This window comes from Oncorhynchus nerka, linkage group LG15 (genome assembly GCF_034236695.1).
Source record: "Oncorhynchus nerka isolate Pitt River linkage group LG15, Oner_Uvic_2.0, whole genome shotgun sequence".
NCBI classification, from domain to species: domain Eukaryota; kingdom Metazoa; phylum Chordata; class Actinopteri; order Salmoniformes; family Salmonidae; genus Oncorhynchus; species Oncorhynchus nerka.
Genome location: NC_088410.1, coordinates 84,386,531 through 84,402,852, shown reverse-complemented (window position 1 = coordinate 84,402,852; position 16,322 = coordinate 84,386,531). Strand labels below are relative to the sequence as shown.

Here is a 16,322-nt window from a genome sequence, read left to right as displayed (position 1 = left end):
CCCAACTATCATGGTTATTGAAGTTACTTCACACCTCGTATGAAGTGTTTGTCTTTGCATTTTTTTGTGGTTGATACAGTTTAATTTGAGCAGAATGTCTGAGCAAGAATGTCTGGCACCATTGTGAACATGTACCCTAGCATGGGAAACTCCAACTCACAGCGTCATCACCGCATATCAAACACGCATTCCTCTCTTAGGTACTGTCCCAGCACTGCTGCTGTGAAGTAAGACCATAACATGCAGTTCAAACAAGTTGTCACTCTTTAATAATAGAAGGCCCATAGACCCCAGTGGATTTTGCAATTCAGTCTGTCTTTACAGTAGCAAATTATATTCAGTCTCCACTCTCCCAGAGATGGTATGATATTGACTGAACCTGCTCCCCCTCACACCCCCCCCCACCATTTTTTAAATAGTTTTCAATTGCTGGTGGCTGGGACAGGGTAGCTCAGCTCTTTGCAGGTATCCTTCGGCATACTCATTCTCTCTGGCCCCAGAGCGGAGCCCCAAGGGAGTGGGTAGGAGGACTCCTGCTGGGGCTTGGTGGTGAGGGGACAGCTCTCTCCTCCACTCTCCCCTTGATTCCCCTCCCTGTCTGATTTGTTGGATCCCAGGACAACTGTCCCTGGAGAGTAGATGTATATGGACCCTGAATCAAACACCAACAAGCACAAACATTATTAGATGAAACTATTGAAACAGGTGACACAAATGTATATATATTATGCACAGTAAATGCTGATGTAAAACCTGGTGGACTTAGCAGTGTAATAAATGAACAATATGACAGAGAGGAAGTGAAAAGCTGGCATCACTCAGCAGCATATGCTTCTGTTTTTGTATGCATGATTCTGGCTTCCTGTATCCTCACTAAATTAACCTCTGACCCTGATTTAAAGTATGCACTGCACTGGTGCTACTGTTTCTTGGCAGGGAAACGTTAACAGGAAGTTCAAACTAGAAGAAGTATGTCTCAACTCGCGGCCAAAGAAAACAACTGGAACGGGTCATGTGAACTCGGACGCATGTTAAAAAAAACTCACTTCCTTGTGCAGAACACGGAGTCACATTTTTCCAGACCTGAATTTTCCCGGCCCTTTAGGCCAGGGGTAATCAACTCTTACCCTACGAGGTCCGAGCTTGCTGGTTTTCTATTCTACCCGACAATTAATTGCATCCACCTGGTGTCTCAGGTCTAAATCAATCCCTGATTAAAGGGGAACTATGAAAAAAAAGGTCCAGCGTTTTGAGGTCCAGAGTTGAGTTTGAGGGCTCTAGGCCCTAGTTATTGGACAATGTAGCAGAAAATATGACTCTCAAAATGTGTCTGCACATCAGGCAAACATAACATATACAGTGTAATAATATGACATTCATGCATTTAATAAATCAGTAACAGTGCAGAGTGATCCACTACACCTACCTACTATGTTGCTCATGTTTTCTCCTCCAGAGGGATCTACTGAGACATTCTGCATGCCCCCTGGAGGTTGTGACCCTGTACCCTCCCGTCTAGGATCTCCCCCAGTCTCCCTCCCCAGAAGATGCTGGGCCTCCAGGTGTGGGATTCTCTCCTGTGGCAGCTTGGCCTGCTTATAGGAAGCCGTCTGTAGGGCAGCAGGACAAGGCGGGCACTCCCACGCTTTATAGCTCCCTCTCAGACTTTCCTTACAAATCTGGTTGTCCCAAGGTAGAGAAGTCAACATTTATACTTCTAGCAACAATGGACAGTAGTTTGATTCAAACTTTATGCAACTAGAGAATAAGTACTGTACTCACATATTTCCTAAACATTGGACCTAAAGGAATCAAAATTATCTTTATAAGTGGTCAAGTCTTAGACTGAGTATAATAGTAATCAAAATACATTGTTTTTCACGTATGTATACACACAATGTTTCACTGTCTCCCCCTGCAGGGGAGTATAGGTGGTGTTAGTGTTCGCTTTGTCAATAATTGTTGCTAGTGTATTTATTTACTTACTATGTCTTATAGAAAAATTCCATGCATCACTGCATATGTGTTTGTTATCTAACTACTTTACTCTCTCACCTTTCCACTTGTGCATGGACTCCAGTGACCTCCCCCTACACCCCACAAAGTAACCAATCAGCAGCAGAGTGACCCCTAGGAGCCCAACTATCAGCAGCAGCAAAGGGAGACTGGGAGGGCTCTGTCCAGAGGCTGGGACTGGGAGATGAGGTGAGTCTGGGGTGAACAGAGACAGAAGCAGGCTGTAGTGGTGAACCTGTCAGTGTTATGTTACTTTCACTGAATATAACAGACCATTTAAAGGACTACACCAACTACAAATTAATTTCTGAAAGAATTATGAATTGTCACATCTAGTAGAAATTGAGAGAGGGGATACTCTAGTCTTTTGAGAACTATACCATTGTCTTTTGTGGTAAGAGGGGGTGCAGAGGCAGACTCTGCAGGTGAGGTGTCACTGTCCACCTTGCATGGCTTTCTCCTGGTGGTGAGCTTGGTTGGGAGGGAGATGGAGGGGTCTCTCCTGGCTTGGGACAGAGAGGACCTGATGAGAACGTCTGGAATAAATAGACAACATGTGTGATTAAATGGCAGGGTGACGTCACGGGACAACAAGACCTCTAGTACTTGACTGGTGAAGCTTGTTAAAACGCTCCAGGGGACAGAGCAGGAAATGCTTGGATTTCACTCAAGTATGAAAAAGCTTTTCTAAGAGCCATACCCTCAGGAGACCAAACCAGTCGAGATGCGGATCTCGCGATGAGGAGTTCTATGTTGGTGCCGACACCACTGGATATAGCAGAACGAAGGGACATCTTTGAGCTTTGAGCAGGTGGAAGTGCAGTAGTTGTAGGAGAGGTGGGGGAAGTCTGGGCACACACAATCCTGAGAGGCAGTGCCCTCTGTTACCATGGTCATTCCCTTACGGCCACAACTGGTAGGAGAGAAGCCAGGAGATAACGTGTTTATCTAAATGAGAAAGTACAGTGTTCGATACTACTAGTATTAATAATCATTTCATTTACTGTAAAAGTAGGCCTTGGGTACAATTGTTAGTTTCAAATGACTCAAATCCAGTAGAAGGAGCTACAGCATCATATTTGAGATATTTATAGGTAGGCAACATGTGAATCAGTACAGTGCATGTGGTGCTCGGTACCAGTGTTCTGTAGCTGTGGACTCACACTGTGTGGGGTTTGCAGGACGTGGCTAGGTTTGCTGTGTTGGAGAAGGTGCCAGACACGCACGGTTTACACCTCCTGCAGGTATACTGGGCAGTGCTGGCACAGAAAAAGCCCCTGTCACAGTGGCACTCACGGTTTGAGTCCCGGCGGCATTCCTTCACCTGTGTCAAGTGCCGATCAACTTTGCCCACCAACAAAGACAAGACACACAAACACACAAATTACCAATGAGACATTTGCTCTGAATATGTTTATCCACTCTATTCAAAAGTAAAATAACGGCAGCATTTTACATGAAACTATTGTTACCTTGAGTTAAACTACAAATTATGGGTATGATGTCTATTGTGTAGAGGAATGAACTAACACAAGGTAATGCCTATATCTAAAAGTTACCTGAGCAGGCTTCAGTACAGAAGTCACACTTAGGACGGCCATTAAGCTTGTACCAGTAGTAGCCATCGGGACAAGGGACACACTTACACTTGTTAATGATGAAGCCTACAAACACAAATGACAGAGAGGTGTTCACCTAATGTATCAACATCCTGATTACACACTCATTCCTTCCCTAAATCTTTCTCTCTCAATGCATTGTCACTTTAGTAAGTACAATGGGTTCACTGAAGTTAAGATCCAGGAATGGAAGAATGATTCCCCAAAGACTGTTCTGAATGTGAAGTTGCCTGCAAACCACAACCAATCTTTCCTTTTAAAGATGCAATATGCAGACATCGCTCTGCCAGTTCCTGGTTGCTAAAATTATAATAGTTCGCCTAATTTAGATTGGTAGATTGGGTGGGCTATTTACAGATGGACTATGTACAGCTGCAGCGATCATTTAGATGCTCAGATAGCTGATGTTTAAAGTTAGGGAGGGAAATGTAAGTCTCCAGCTTCAGCGATTTTTGCAATTCGTTCCAGTCACTGGCAGCAGAGAAGTGGAAGGAAAGGTGGCCAAAGGAGGTGTTGGCAGCTTTGGGGATGACCAGTGAGATATACCTGCTGGAGCGCGTGGTACGGGTGGGTGTTGTTATCGTGACCAGTGAGCTGAGATAAGGCGGGGCTTTACCTAGCATAGACTTATAGATGACCTGGAGTCAGTGGGTCTGGCAACGAATATGTAGTGAGGGCCAGCCGACTAGAGCGTACAGGTCGCAGTGGTGGGTGGTATAAGGCAATTTGGTAACAAAACAGATGGCACTGTGATAGACTGCATCCAGTTTGCTGAGTAGAGTATTGGAAGCTATTTTGTAGATGATATCGCCGAAGTCGAGGATCGGTAGGATAGTCAGTTTTACTAGGGTAAGTTTGAGTGAAGGAGGCTTTGTTGCGAAATAGAAAGCCGATTCTAGATTTGATTTTGGATTGGAGATGTTTGATATGAGTCTGGAAGGAGAGTTTACAGTCTAGCCAGACACCTAGGTATTTGTAGTTGTCCACGTATTCTAGGTCAGAACCGTCCAGAGTGGTGATGCTAATCGGGCGGGTGGGTGCGGGCTGTGAATGGTTGAAAATCATGCATTTGGTTTTACTAGCGTTTAAGAGCAGTTGGAGGCCACGGAAGGAGTGTTGTATGGCATTGAAGCTTGTTTGGAGGTTAGTTAACACAGTGTAGAGGTGGATCAGGGAATCACCCGCAGCAAGAGCGACATCGTGGATATATACAGAGAAAAGAGTCGGTCCAAGAATTGAACCCTGTGGTACCCCCATAGAGACTGCCAGAGGTCTGGACAACAGGCCCTCAGATTTGACACACTGAACTTTGTCTGCGAAGTAGTTGGTGAACCAGGCGAGGCAGTCATTTGAGAAACCAAAGGCTATTGAGTCTGCCGATAAGAATACGGTGATTGACAGAGTCGAAAGCATTGGCCAGGTCGATGAAGACGGCTGCACAGTACTGTCTTTTATCGATGGCGGTTATGATATAATTTAGTACCTTGAGCGTGGCTGAGGTGCACCCATGACCAGCTCTTCTTAGACTTGCTGTCAATGAGAATGACAGATCGATAACTCACACTCTATGTGAATTTGTTGTGGCCGCCCAAAAAGTTACATATTGTAGCTGTGTCATAAGGAAGTGCTTTGTGGTTTGTGCAACAACATAGGACGAAAAAGGAAGTTGAAGAGTAAGTACTTAAATTAGTCTCTGTTAGACAGTACACAAACAGGGTCGGCGACAGAAAAGTAGGGTACCTTTGCAAGTTTATCCAAAATTATTCCAACATCCAAACCAATGTCAGTCATCTAGTGGATACAGTATATGAAACATTGATCCGAACAGTGCACTCGCCAACTTTCCTTCTATTTCACACCGGAAAAAGCATCCTATTGAGCAAAACAGTGCCCCTCTGTCTTACTATATGTCGCCCATGTATCTGATTCTGTCTGGCCAAAAAGAGTATGACATGCCACGAAAACCACAGAAAACTACAGGTAACAGCTAAAATAAAGGAAACACTTGAGTAAATGATACAAAGTATATTGAAAGCAGGTGCTTCCAAACAGGTGTGGTTCCTGAGTTAATTAAGCAATTAACATCCCATCGTGCTTAGGGTCATGTTTAAAAATGCCCAGTTGAACATTATTTTGGCTGCCATGGCTAGAAGAGATCTCAGTGACTTTGAAAGTGGGGTCTCAAAGGAGCATAGGGGGTTTACTTGCATCAAAACTGGGACCAAGAGACAGAAGCGTTTTTTTCAATCTCAAGGCCATCAGACTGTTAAATAGGCTTCACTAGTCAGCCTCCACGCAGTACGCTGCTCTGAACTTAGTCACTTGCCGGCAACCACCCGGTTACTCAACCCTGCACCTTAGAGGCTGCTGCCCTGTGTACATAGACATGGAATCACTGGTCACTTTAATAATGTTTACATGCTGTATTACTAATTTCATATGTGTGTATATACTGTATTCTAGTCAATGCCATCCTATTCAACTATTGCTGTATGTACTATTCTACTCTACGTATTCTACAGATACACTAAATATTCTTTCCACATACTGTCCATAATATACATTCCATCACATCATATATATATATATATTATACTCCGGACTCCGACATTGCTTGTCCTAATATTTATATACTTCTTAATTCCATTATTTTACTTTTAGATCTGTGTGTATTGTTGTGAATTGTTAGATATTACTCCACTGCAGGAGCTAGACACGCAAGCATTTCGCTACAGCCTCAATAACATCTGCTAAATATGTGTATGTGACCAATAAAATTTGATTCGATTATGGGGTGAGACAGCGTTGTACACCTCCATCAACAAAACACCAAATTATGGAATTTCTCGTGGAAGAATGGTGTCGCATCCTTCCAATAGAGTTCCAGACCCTTTTAAAATCTATGCCAAAGTAGATTGAAGCTATATTGGGGCTGGTGGTGGCCCAACACCATTAAAACGCTTTGTGTTGGTGTTTCCTTTATTTTGGCAGTGACATGTACAATGGGGCAAAAAAGTATTTAGTCAGCCACCAATTGTGCAAGTTCTCCCACTTAAAAAGATGAGAGAGGCCTGTAATTTTCATCATAGGTACACTTCAACTATGTCAGACAAAATGAGAAAAAAAATCCAGAAAATCACATTGTTTTTTTATGAATTTATTTGCAAATTATGGTGGAAAATAAGTATTTGGTCACCTACAAACAAGCAAGATTTCTGGCTCTCACAGACCTGTAACTTCTTCTTTAAGAGGCTCCTCTGTCCTCCACTCGTTACCTGTATTAATGGCACCTGTTTGAACTTGTTATCAGTATAAAAGACACCTGTCCACAACCTCAAACAATTCACACTCCAAACTCCACTATGGCCAAGACCAAAGAGCTGTCAAAGGACACCAGAAACAAAAATGTAGACCTGCACCAGGCTGGGAAGACTGAATCTGCAATAGGTAAGCAGCTTGGTTTGAAGAAATCAACTGTGGGAGCAATTATTAGGAAATGGAAGACATACAAGACCACTGATAATCTCCCTCGATCTGGGGCTCCACGCAAGATCTCACCCCGTGGGGTCAAAATGATCACAATAACGGTGAGCAAAAATCCCAGAACCACACGGGGGGACCTAGTGAATGACCTACAGAGAGCTGGAACCAAAGTAACAAAGCCTACCATCAGTAACACACTACGCCGCCAGGGACTCAAATCCTGCAGTGCCAGACGTGTCCCCCTGCTTAAGCCAGTACATGTCCAGGCCCGTCTGAAGTTTGCTAGAGAGCATTTGGATGATCCAGAAGAAGATTGGGAGAATGTCATATGGTCGGATGAAACCAAAATATAACTTTTTGGTAAAAATTCAACTCGTCGTGTTTGGAGGACAAAGAATGCTGAGTTGCATCCAAAGAACACCATACCTACTGTGAAGCATGGGGGTGGAAACATCATGCTTTGTGGCTGTTTTTCTGCAAAGGGACCAGGACGACTGATCCGTGTAAAGGAAAGAATGAATGGGGCCATGAATCGTGAGATTTTGAGTGAAAACCTCCTTCCATCAGCAAGAGCATTGGAGATGAAACGTGGCTGGGTCTTTCAGCATGACAATGATCCCAAACACACTGCCCGGGCAACAAAGGAGTGGCTTCGTAAGAAGCATTTCAAGGTCCTGGAGTGGCCTAGCCAGTCTCCAGATCTCAACCCCATAGAAAATCTTTGGAGGGAGTTGAAAGTCCGTGTTGCCCAGCAAAAGCCCCAAAACATCACTGCTCTAGAGGAGATCTGCATGGTGGAATGGGCAAAAATACCAGCAACAGTGTGTGAAAACCTTGTGAAGACTTACAGAAAACGTTTGACCCCTGTCATTGCCAACAAAGGGTATATAACAAAGTATTGAGATAAACTTTTGTTATTGACCAAATACTTATTTTCCACCATAATTTGCAAATAAATTCATTAAAAATCCTACAATGTGATTTTCTGGATTTTTTTTTCTCATTTTGTCTGTCATAGTTGAAGTGTACCTATGATGAAAATGTACAGGCCTCTCTCATCTTTTTAAGTGGGAGAACTTGCACAATTGGTAGCTGACTAAATACTTTTTTGCCCCACTGTATGTGCTCAGCTACTTCCTGTGCCATGACGTTTCATCATAGGCTCCGAAGTGGCAGTTTCTGAAAGTGTTGAATCAATTTTCAATTACTGAATGGTTAAAAAAGATTTTGGTGAATGAAAGCATGAAGTGAATTCACCATGTATCAGTAACCACGTTTCCATCCAACCTTTTTATGCGAGTAACGTACATGTCGGATAATGTAAACAGATAATTTTGTCAGTAAACTTTCCAAATATCGACAGAACAAAATGCGCAAGACAAGATTGGATATTTTTGTTTTGGTAAAATTAATTATGCGAGTAATATTGATGGCAATATTGATATAATAACCATCATATGGAAGTAAACTTGGGAGTCACACAATGATTTGTTCTTCTGTGGACTTGTGGTTGTACTTAATTCTCTGTTTAGCCAAATTATTATAATGGCGATTCTGATCCAACCATAAATTCATACATTGTGCCCCTGGCCTGAGAGGATGGAAGTTCAACATGTAGTTACAGTGGATGTAGTATGCTAATGTTAACTACCTGGCCTGGCTTATCGTTCCTTTGAAAATAAGTTAGGAGAGCAAGTATTTTAGCCAGGTAACCTAGGACAACAAAAACTAAAAAGCATGTACTGTATTGTATGACAGAGTCATAGACCGTTTAGTCAACATGAAAGAGGAGGATGACGTTGGCGTTTCTCTATAAATAGTGAGTCAACATGTTTTTTTTCTACTTGCACGCACACACATATTTGCACACAGAAATCAGTCCCATGGACAGCCACATCATATGTATCTTACGTTGTTGATTGGACTAAATCGTTTTTGGTATGTTTTAGTTTTCACTGTATTAGACTAAGCATTGGTAATTAGATGACGTTGAAATGTCGAAGTTGAAATGGTTCTGGAATAGTGGAGGCAGCTCCTGTTTTCTTTGTGACTTAACTCGGTGGTTCTAAATCAATAGTTCCTTAGTATTCCGAAAATGCTTGAAACATTACATTGATTGACCATGCTGCAGGTCATGTAACTGTTTGTACATGCAATTTGTTTTGTGGACTTTCCGGTTTTGGAAGGAAACAAATGTGTGGTTGAATTTATTCTGCCACTGTGTATTTTTATTGTCTCGGGTTTAGGCCTATATATCACGGTGTCAAGGCATATGAAGTTGAACTAACAGGTTATTGAGCAAACATCGCACAACACATTTTACCCACGCACCGCTACTGTTTTACGCACCGCTACTGTTTATTAGGCTACAGATGAAATACGCTATTATGAACTTCAGAAGGTGTTGAAAGTGCACGCAGTGATTAATGCTCCTTTCCAATAAATATCGAGGTCCTTATTCTGGAGACATGATTATCGATGCTTGGTTGCTTTTTGACTAATACAAATAATATCGCTCTTTCATCTATAATAATCTCATCATGTCGGCTACATGTGTCAAACTCATTCCACAGAGGGATGCGTGTCTGTGGGGTTTCGCTCCACCCTTGTACTTGATTGATTGAATTAAGGTCACAAATTAGTAAGGAACTCCCCTCACCTGGTTGTCTAGATTTTAATTGAAAGGAAAAAACAAAAACCTACAGACACTCAGCCCTGGGTGGAATGACCCGGATGTAGGCTATCCTACCCGAAATGTTTCTGCCAGCTGTTGGCTAGAGCGCATGTGCCAAGACCAGAGTGGGCACATTTGCAATATAAGGCTAAACGTTTTTTTAACAAAACCATCAGTCATTTATTTTTTTCAAAACCAATAGTAGAGTTGAAAATTCGATGGAAACCCATTTAACATGTATTCTTTATTTGGCACATGAGAATTTAACCGAAAAAGTTATGTTTATGTGCAGCACGTCATCACGCACAGCCTTTTCTCCACAACTGGTCAATTTGATGGAAACATCTCAGGTGGGAAAATGCGAATATTGTTTTTACGTGGATTTCAGAATATTAGCATGAAGATATGTTGCCAATTAGATGGACACGTAACTACTGTGAGACAAGTGTAATCTTTCACCACACTTTTACACTCTAGATCAGGGGGAAGAAGCTGATTACGTTACCTGGGTCACAGGTACGAGGACAGCTAGACAACAACACAGAACAAACCTGAGAGGGAGAATATTTTTCATTAGATTAATCATTATTTTATTTCGCAACAACAGGATATTTCAGTTCCCACAGTGAACGTCAGCTATGACGAACATTGCACGCACGATGGAAATGTCAAGGCCACCTCACACTTATCTACAGGACACCTACATTTCCTCTCAAAACCACAAACCAGTATCCAGTTCAGAAAACAGTGACCAATGTGACAGAATGTACCAACAAATACCTGGCAAAACCACCCACACAAACAAACCAACAAATTATTGGTAAAAAAAAAAATGATACAAAACAAAAAACTGAATAGTATTATAATACTAGTTATTATTATTATTATTATTTGTAGTAATAGTATAGTATTATCTCCCTATTGGGAAAGATTGTTTGACTAAGTGGACAAATTCCAAAGGGTCATCTTGAGCTCCACATTCAAGTTCATGTTGACACATATTAAGCTTATTATGGCTGTAGGCTACTGGCAATCAAAACAATATTAGGCCAAATCAATAATAGTGCTGTCATAAGTTAAGTTTTTGTTAAGCAACAAAAAAAACAACTACACAATTTAAACTCTTATATTAACAGTTCTTTCAGATTGATAAGCTTTATAAAACAGTCAATAAACTAACCCCCTGGTGTTAACTAACATGTTATGAGAGCATTCTTGATTTCAGTGGATGACCTGCTCTACATATAACTATGTACAATACCAGAATGACTTTTTACTGGCAGTATAGGACCAATTACCATCAGGCCTCGCTGGGGTTTTGGTTAAAAAGGTTTCTGTTCCTGTAAGAGCAGTGGCTACCTAGTCATTTCTTTCTTGTTCACTTACCTGCAGGCTATTTTCCATTATTAAAACATGTATCAACCAAGAGAGAATAGTGTTACATTTAAGAATAATGGTTACACTGCCATTTATAACAATGTCAAATGTAACAGACTACTGTAATTGTAACTATAAAATATTTATTATAAACACAAATAAAAACACCAATAACAACAATCATAATAACATATGATAATAAACCACCATCATCATCTCCACAATAATCATAAACTTGTAGTCATAATAATTTACTAGGTCTCATCATCCTCCTCATTAAAAATGCAATTACATTAGGTCTACCTAAACTAAACCCAATCGCATCAGTAAAACGGTTGTAAAATACGGTTGGCTAGGCTACTCACCAGATTAAAAAAGCAAAGTATTCTCAAAGGATATGAGGTAATACGGCGTTGATAATCCATTTCAAACTACTGAGATGCTAGTTGTAAAAAATGTCGTTTTTCAAAAGAAACAAGCCGAAACGTGTTGTTTTACCATGCCTGATTGAATCTCTCTCTGATCAAGGTGCTCAAATAGATGCAGTGGAGGTTTTGTTCATGTTCGAGTTTGGCGGGGTTATGTCGTCAGTGGGTTGTCCAATAAAGAAGCAGATTAACATAGCGCGGGTGTTGGCCATTTCCATCTGTGGTAATCGCTCGTGGACCGACTCGGGCAACATATCAGATAATGAAGAATTTACGCGACATTTAAATTCTGGTTTTCCCAGATCACACCTGTGGTGAAGAATTTACAGCACTAGAGGCTTAGCCTGATTGCCATCTGTTCATTTATTACATTACACTCCTTGCCGCTTCTGTCATTTGTCAAATATCAGAATGTTAGCTAAAAAGACTGGTACCCAGACACGTTACTAGAGGCTTCACTAAAATCAACTTTCTGATATAAACTACTAGAGGCATCACTAAAATTACTAGAGGCATCACTAAAACCAACTTTCTGATATAAACTTGAAGATCTTGAATGTTGATTTTAGTATAGACAATTCCAATTGTGTGATAAAGGGGACATTTTCCCGAGCCATACCTCTATAGCTTCGACCCATCCTTATTTCAGATAAAGGAAAAGAGCGACGAGGGCTGCTTTTTAGTATTCAAACAGGGTCTTCCTCTCTGTTGATTTATTAATGTTATAATGCAGGGATTTTTTTTGTTTGTTTTACTTTTCTTGCTCATGGATCCCCGCCCAGGCAAACCGGCGACCCAGGGACCCCCATCATATGTTAGTAAAAAACTAAATCACGTCTTGTCCTGTCTTCAGGTGAATGATAATGTCAAGTAGAAGTAATTACCATTTAAAAATGTTGACCTTCCCACAGTCAGTGGTATAAAGAAACTGAGTATCTGTACTTTATTTTACTATTTATATTTTTGACAACTTTCAAGCCTACTTTTACTCCGCTACATTCCTCAAGAAAATATATACTTTCTACTCCCATACATTTTCCTTGACACCCAAAAGTACTCTTTACATTTTGAATGCTTAGCAGGACAGGAAAATGGTCCAATTCATACACTTATCAAGCAAACACGTGGTCATCTCTACTGCCTCTGATCTGGTGGACTCACTTAACACAAATGCTTTGTTTGTAAATTATGTCTGAGTGTTGGATTGTGCCCATACCTATCCATCAATTTTAAAAACAAAACAATTGTGCCATCTGGTTTGCATAATATAAAGAATTTGAAATTATTTATAGCATTTACTTTCTAGTTTTTATTATTTCAATTCATAGGATTCATACAATACATGATGAATTTATAATGTATAAAATCCCCCCCACCCCTCACCGGCAATGTGCTAGCATGTAAAATAAATCATGGGATAAAAACAAATCAATTAACATTACATAGTAAATCTGCTGAACAATATATCATATAGCCTCAGAAATAGTGACAAATTACTGATACACATTCATGGATGTAAAGGCCCGTTGGTTACAAGTTCAGAAATGTCCACTGCTGCTTTTTTCCATGTGTCCAGGGTGGACACCTTGGTCCTGTCACATCTGCTCCTGCCCTTTCTGTTTGTGTGTGATGGTGTGGCTGGGGACAGGTGTGCTAGAGTCCGCAGATACCTACCAGCTACAACTCGTTCCATTATCTAGACCTCTGCAAATACTCAGTTCTGCCACTTCCACTCTGCCAGATCGTAATCTCTGCTCAGTCAGTTTATGCTTCTAGCCGTTATTATTATTCAAGATCCTGTTACCCTGCTGTACCTGTTTCCCTGCTTGATGCTGTTTATCCTCTCACTGCAGTTTTGCCGCCCTGACTCTGGCTCCTGTCTCCTGTTCCACTTCTCACCACCCTGCAACCCTGTTCTGGACTCACCACACCACCACTCCCTAGGATTCCCCTCCGGACCTGTTTACCCTCAATCAACATGACCAAGCTCTTAAAACCCTTCTGGAGACTACCTTCGCCCAAAGCTCACAACCTGTCCCTCCTCTCTGCACCGGGAGCCGTTTGTTCCTACTCCAGAGCGCTACAATGGTAATCTTGGAACCTGCAGGGCCTTTTTGGTACAATGTTCACTAGTATTTGAGCAACAGCCCTACTCTTATGCTCGTGAACAAGCCAAGATTTAGTTTTTGATTGGTTGCCTCTGTGGAGCAGCGCTTTCCTGGGCCACTGCTGTGTGTGAGGGACAGTCACCCATTTGCTTCTCCTGTAGTAGATTCACGGATACCCAGTCGCCCCTGGTCACACATAGCTCTAGACTTCATCACTGGCCTTCCTCCATCTAACAGTAACTCAGTCCAGGACCACAGGCGCCATTGTCATTGCACCTGGAGGAGGGACTGGTCTGTTTCTCGTGCCTCTGCCAGGACCCAATCCCAAGCTAACCGTTCCCGTGCTCCAGTCTACACTCCAGATCAAAAGGATTTCCATACCTCACACCCTGACAAGTCGGGTTGTGCACCAGATGGCGCCCTTGGGGGCTCCTGCCACACCCCCTAGTGGTCATCCGGTGTCTGCTTGACCTGCAGCCATTCCCCCAGTACTCTCTCGCTCTCTCTCTCTCCACTGCTTTTGAGAGGCACATGTCCGTTTAGAAGTTTGACCAATGGATGTACTGCTAGTTCTGCTCCCCATGGGACCCCATAGGCTCACATGGATAGGCGGAGTTGAAGGTAAAGACAAAATTATGAACCTGGACATTAAAACACTGGTGGATTTCCTGGAAACTGAGGAGTCCATTCAAATTGAATGTCTTTGAAAGTATACATACCCTTCTTAGACCAATAATCTGATATAAATGGTTTCTTACACAATAATTATTATTTATTACGCCATATTGGCGAGTATGAATGCAATTTAAGATTAGTTCTCATATGCTTCTTTGTAGCTTTCCACACATTTACTGAGTGTGCTATAATGGGTCCAAACAATAACACACATTTTCTAGGAGTCAATCCAGAAAAGAATACATCTTGTAATCTAATTGGTGAAACTATTGACTCTTCTACAGCACGCCAAGGAACAGAAGCCTCTGGGTTTAACCAGGTCTTCAGGGAATTCATTTGGAATGATAGGTGATACATTTTTTGGATTTGGAACTGCAAGTCCACCTGATTTTGTTTTTGTTCTCTGTAGTGTTGCATATTTAATCTGTGGTCTCTTTCTCCCCCAAATGAACTTCTTTATGACAGAGTAAAGTTGAGACCAATGGTCTATAGGAGGAGGCAGTGGTAGCATGGAACTCATTAAATTGATATGAGGAAGGATCATTGAGATTTTGATCATTGAGATTCTAGCATGCAAAGAAGTGGCCATATCAGACCATCTTTTTCTGTATTTTTGGATCTTTTGAAAGGTTTCTAAGTAGTTCTTCCTGCTAGTAGTGTGAATAGATGGGGATATGGTAATGCCTAAGTACGTGATTTGTTTCTTCACTGGGATCATGGGTGGTAGTTGCACGCTTCCCATAGCTGAGTTAAGAGCTAGTAGAGCTGATGTAGACCAGTTGATTGGAAAATAGACATTATTGGCTGGAGGGATTTCTGAGCGTTTGCGACGTAGAGCAGTATGTCATCTGCATACAGAGAAATTGCTTGTTCAGTTTGTTTGATTTTGATATGTGAGGAAGCCTAATGTTGACGTATGCTTTGTGCCAGCGGTTCAAGAGGGAGCAAATAGCATAGTGGAGGCGGGACAGCCTTGTTTACGTCCTCGTTGTATGATAAATGGATTAGAATGGGTAGTGCCAGTAGATATAACAGAAGAATGATTTACATGTATGGCGCGAATCATTTGTATAAATCTGGTCCCAAAACCAAAATGTTCAAGAACAAGCCATAGATATTCCCACTCTAAGCCGTCAAAGGCTTTCTCTGCATCTAATGATAGCACAGCACACGGTGTATCCAGATAGGACGCCTCAACAACCACATGAAACATGCGGCACACGTTATCGGCTGCCTGACGATCCTTAATAAACCCTGTTTGTTCAGGATGTATGAGCTTGTTAATAACTATCTCTTGACTAGAACTTTTGCATACATCTTCATTTATGTTCCGATTAAACTCATTGGCCGAAAATTAGCACAATTTGTGAGGTCTTTTCCTTTCTTAGGGATATAATAGCTGTATTGATGTTTCTGTGGAATTGTACTTTTTCAATAGAAATGTTAGGTCCTAGCTCATCCCAACAGTTGAGAATGAGTTCAGGAGGTATTCTATCAATAACAGGCGATTTTTATCTATCTTATTTAAAAAAGCATCTTTCAGTTCAGATAAAGTGACAGGTTCCTCTAATAAAATTATATATTCTTGAGAATGTTTGGGCAACTTAAGGTTCTCTGGGAACTGCCGACAAGCAGAAGTATCAAAGCTATGTGATGAACTGTATAAATCTGAATATTATGCTCTAAAAGCATTTATTTCTGTAGGATCCAGATTTCAATCCCCTAGTAGATCTGATCAACTGTATTAATCTTGTTTCAGCATGTTTAAACTGAAGTGACAGTAAGTGGCTAGGACTACTCCCTTGAAAATAGTGTTTTTGTCACATCCTTTGCATAATGAATTCTGCTCTACGTCGCAACAGGTCATTAAGTTCCTGTGTAATTGTTCTTAGCTCAATTTCTCTCTCTGTTGACTAGTTATTTTTAAGAGAGACTTTCTGCA

General features: G+C 41.4%; 1 protein-coding gene and 1 long non-coding RNA gene across 2 annotated transcripts; one reads left to right on the top strand and one right to left on the bottom strand.

Moving 5' to 3' along the window:
• Positions 1-246: 246 nt before the first annotated feature.
• LOC115143423 (tumor necrosis factor receptor superfamily member 8-like) lies at positions 247-12,865 on the bottom strand. Its single transcript, XM_029683841.2, is given in 11 exon segments — positions 247-652; positions 1,427-1,679; positions 1,783-1,802; positions 2,056-2,211; positions 2,397-2,552; positions 2,717-2,877; positions 2,879-2,929; positions 3,180-3,360; positions 3,576-3,680; positions 10,298-10,343; positions 11,535-12,865. Coding segments are annotated over 11 exon segments (1,419 nt in total). The 5' UTR covers positions 11,595-12,865; the 3' UTR covers positions 247-422.
• LOC135560250 (uncharacterized) lies at positions 8,711-15,737 on the top strand. Its single transcript, XR_010458851.1, has 2 exons — positions 8,711-9,056; positions 13,451-15,737. It is a non-coding gene; the product is annotated as an uncharacterized LOC135560250 (long non-coding RNA).
• Positions 15,738-16,322: the final 585 nt, after the last annotated feature.